Source organism: Sycon ciliatum, chromosome 10 (assembly GCF_964019385.1).
Source record: "Sycon ciliatum chromosome 10, ocSycCili1.1, whole genome shotgun sequence".
In the NCBI taxonomy this organism is placed as follows: Eukaryota; Metazoa; Porifera; class Calcarea; order Leucosolenida; family Sycettidae; genus Sycon; species Sycon ciliatum.
Window position 1 is genome coordinate 22,485,801 of NC_088652.1, and position 3,818 is coordinate 22,489,618.

The 3,818-nt window shown below is 50.9% G+C and overlaps 1 protein-coding gene across 1 annotated transcript; it reads left to right on the forward strand.

Moving 5' to 3' along the window:
• The first annotated feature begins 789 nt into the window (after positions 1-789).
• LOC135826748 (guanine nucleotide-binding protein-like 1) lies at positions 790-3,540 on the forward strand. The gene is made up of 2 exons (XM_065339349.1): positions 790-1,986; positions 2,019-3,540. Exons 1-2 carry the CDS (start codon positions 1,022-1,024, stop codon positions 2,971-2,973), a joined length of 1,920 nt encoding a protein of 639 aa, XP_065195421.1. The 5' UTR covers positions 790-1,021; the 3' UTR covers positions 2,974-3,540.
• The last annotated feature ends 278 nt before the right edge of the window (positions 3,541-3,818 follow it).

Consider the following 3,818-nt stretch of genomic DNA (forward strand, 5'->3'; position numbering starts at 1 on the left):
TTGGAAGGGTTTCGGCGATTCTCAAAGGAATCCTCCAAAAATGGCGAAAGCTTAGCGAGTTTTCGATAAATCTCGTTTTTGCCGAATTTTTCGGCTTGCGGGTATATGGATTTTACTAGTAACGATCTTTCTGATGGCTAGTGGTTGTTTGAAATGAGGTTAAAGAACACGAGTCACATGACTTCAACGCACTAGTACTACAAGTACTGAAATAGAGAGCTCGAGCGGTAGGCATATGGTGTCAAGATACGTGACGTAAACACATCCCCCTACGCCCTTGGATCCCCATCACCACACACACTTCGCATTAATACTAGCAGGATGCAGTCATGATGGATCTGTTTTCTGAGAGGGTGAAGTGCAGCGCGAGCTGGCACAGACTGCATAACGCACTCAAACTCACCTAGATCTACGTGACTCAGCCACTAGACATGAGTGACCATACTGTGTACGTCTACGTGGGAGGCTCTCAGCAGTCAGCACAGTCCACGCTTACTTGTCATGTAAGAATAATGATAATAACGGGGTCACACCCTGTAATAATAACGGGGCTGTTAATTTTATAGAGTGACGTCAATGGGTCCTCGGATACGCGTGGCAACGCAGAGCACAATGGACAAACAACAATGGCGAGGCCCAGCGGGATACGGTGATCTTGCTCCTAGACTATGGCTTGCATGTACGCTCAGATTCTAAGCAGTAAGCGTCGGGATCATGAAGCTCTTTCACGTGCTTCACCCACGCCAACAACCTGGTATAAAGGTGAGCGCGGGAACTAGCATTCTCTCAGTTACGTTACACAAGTCAGTAGTGAAGAAGAAATCGGTTCCGTTTGGTGTTGATTCAATACTTTGTGTTTTATAACTCCTTGTTTCTGAACGCAGACCTCTAGAACCAGGTGACAGAGTGCTATATTGTCGGTTCAAGGTGAAAGAAGAATTTTGCTTTCTGGATTCTCACCTCCAGTTCTGGTGGATTGTGGTGCTTTCCAGGCAATCTGCATTTATTGACATTGTTGAAAATGCCTCAACACAGTCGCCGAAAACCGTTCAGTGGCAAGCAGAAGAGAGCCCAGCTCCAGCGAAAGCGAGATGTGGAGCGATTCCGAGAGGACGACGAGGAGCCTGCCAAAGAGAAGCTGGAGATACGCTCAGACTCGCCATCTGACTCAGATAAAGATGAAGAAACACTGGTCACGTCTGAAAGTGCCAAGATTGCAGATAAATTTGAGCCCAAGTTCGAAGTAGGCGATGCCGTGGCTGAGACAAGGCGTCAAGACAGATACAAACTGATGTTTGCCCAAGAAAGTGCCAGCGAAATTGAGGAGCGCAAGCGTGAGTCGCGTCAGCCATTGCAAACCCTGGCAGAAAAAGACTTGGAAGTGTCCTATGAAGATATCTATGGAAGTATGGAGCACATCGACATGCCTGTTCGTCCCACCTGGCAATACAGCCTGAGCAAGCAGCAGCTGGAAGCTAAGGAGCAGCGCTACTTCAATGAGTACATTGACCGGCTCATGGCTGATACACACGGCCATCCGCTAAGCTACTTTGAGCGGAACCTGGAGACTTGGCGGCAGCTGTGGCGTGTGCTGGAGATGTCGAATGTAATAGTGGTTATCGCCGATGCACGCCATCCCATCCTGCACTTCCCACCATCCCTGTACCGCCACGTCGTACATGAACTGAACAAAACGCTCGTGCTAGTGCTGAACAAGATAGACTTGGTGCCGGCGAGTGTGGTACTGGCGTGGCGCGAGTACTTCTATGGACTGTTCCCGCAACTTCACGTCGTCCTCTACACGGCACGCCCAGGGAACCAGAGCAGCAGCCAGCGCTCCGACGCCAAGGGTCTGATGTCGCACGCCCGGTGCGGCGCTAAGCGGCGCATGATATGCGTACAAGGTGCCCGTCAGCTGATCCGCGCCCTGGCCAATGTGGTGGCCGATCACAGTATACTGTCCGGTTGGACGGATAAACTCTCAAAGTTTGAAGTTTGCGACGATGCTGGAATAACAGCAGCATCAGTGCACGAAGAGTACGTCATAGCCGGCGTCGTAAGCATACCGCGTACTCCAGCAACGGTACCAACGGTGGCAATGAAGCTACGGCAGCGGCAACAGCATCCTCACCGCCGTCATTCATTACAATAGGTCTGGTCGGCCATCCCAACGTGGGTAAGTCCTCCATTCTCAATAGCCTGATTGGCAAGAAAGTTGTAAGTGCGTCGCGCACACCCGGCCACACGAAGCACTTTCAGACGCACTTCCTCACACCGCACATCCGCCTGTGCGACTCACCTGGCCTAGTCTTTCCGTCACGTGTTGAAAAACAGCTACAGATCCTGTCCGGAATGTACCCTATTTCCCAAGTGCGTGAGCCATATACATCCGTCGGCTATCTGGCGGCGCGCCTGGGATGTAATTTGCTGTACCGACTGGGACTGGCCAAGAAAACAAGTGAAACCTGCCCGACTGTTCTTCCACAATCCGATGCATGCGTCGACAGTTCAACAAACCCGCAGTGCAACGGCCGCGCTAGTTCCAGCTCACTTTGTTGTGACGGCCACACCTGGTCCGCGTGGGACGTCTGTGAGAAGTGGGCGGAGGAAAGGGGTTTCCGTACCGCAAAGGGTGCCCGTCCCGATACCTACCGTGCCGCGAATCATATTCTGCGCCTGGCGACAGACGGCAGAATAGCACTGTTCGTACGACCGCCGAAATACACTGAAGACTTAGCGAAATGGATGTGCCATCCCGAACTAAAGAGCGTTGTTGAAGTCCAACTGGAGGGCTTGGACCATGATGAGTTGAGCCTTAACCTGTCGGCACAGCTTAGTGCAAGCAGCGACTCCAGTGCTGCCGCATCGTCAGCAGATGATAGTTCCTGTCCTGGGGTAGCGTCACGTGCGGTCGCAGCCGCTCCGGCCACCCACAATCCGTTTGCCGGATTGGCCGTGGCGGATAGTGAATGACGTGAGAAGTGACACGGACTGTGTTTGTTTGAGGTGCTGTCGCTCCAAGCCACATCTCACTATGTTACATTTCACACTGTGACTGAATCACCCAATGTTTTATCTTATCTGCCCCCCCCCCCCCCCCCCTCACAAACACACACACACACACACACTCTCTCTCTCTCTCTCTTATCAAGTTAGTCAATCACTATTGCGTTTGTGTGACTCTGACTCCGAGACTTGTGGTCGGATGAGCCTCACACACCTTTATTCTCACTTCGGGATAGGTCCTGCAGGCTACGTTTTGTTCATTTAACTTATGGGGTTATTGTAACCGGTTTTTCCTCAGGGTTGTGCCTCCGCCGGGGTCCTGAGGTTTTTTCCGCCAGCTTCGGGCTGGTTAATTATCCGGCGGCCCCATTCACCACAGTGGTTCACTTCTTGCATCATGTTGGTCTGGTACATACGTGTACATGTATATGCGTGAGGTGGCATGCCCTTCTTCATGCTCATCTATACACTACGCTAAGCTCTTCCATCTTCTACCGTGAGTGAACAAAGACCACACTACTACTGTGATCTGTATCTTTCTGTTGTGTGTGGGTGTGTCTACGGTGTACGCAGAGGCCAGCTAGCTGGCAAAAACGTTTTATACTTCTCATTGTGCCTGTACTCCCTGCTGGCAGTACTGCTCTCTCCCTGACTTACTGTCACTGCATGCCCCGCTCTGACCAGCGATCGTAATAATATTTTGCCAACTTGACCTGAGTATTTATCTGCTTGACCTGATTTTTGACCTGATTATTTATCTGCTTTTTTTAAATCTTTTTTAACTTTCAGGCATAATAAGCATTTTCCAGAAG

Coding starts and splice junctions, on each gene's coding strand:
- LOC135826748 (XM_065339349.1), top strand. CDS start 1,022: ATGCCTCAACACAGTCGCCGAAAACCGTTCAGTGGCAAGCAGAAGAGA. Junction 1,987..2,018: donor TGGACGGATAAACTCTCAAA/GTTTGAAGTTTG, acceptor CTGGAATAACAG/CAGCATCAGTGCACGAAGAG.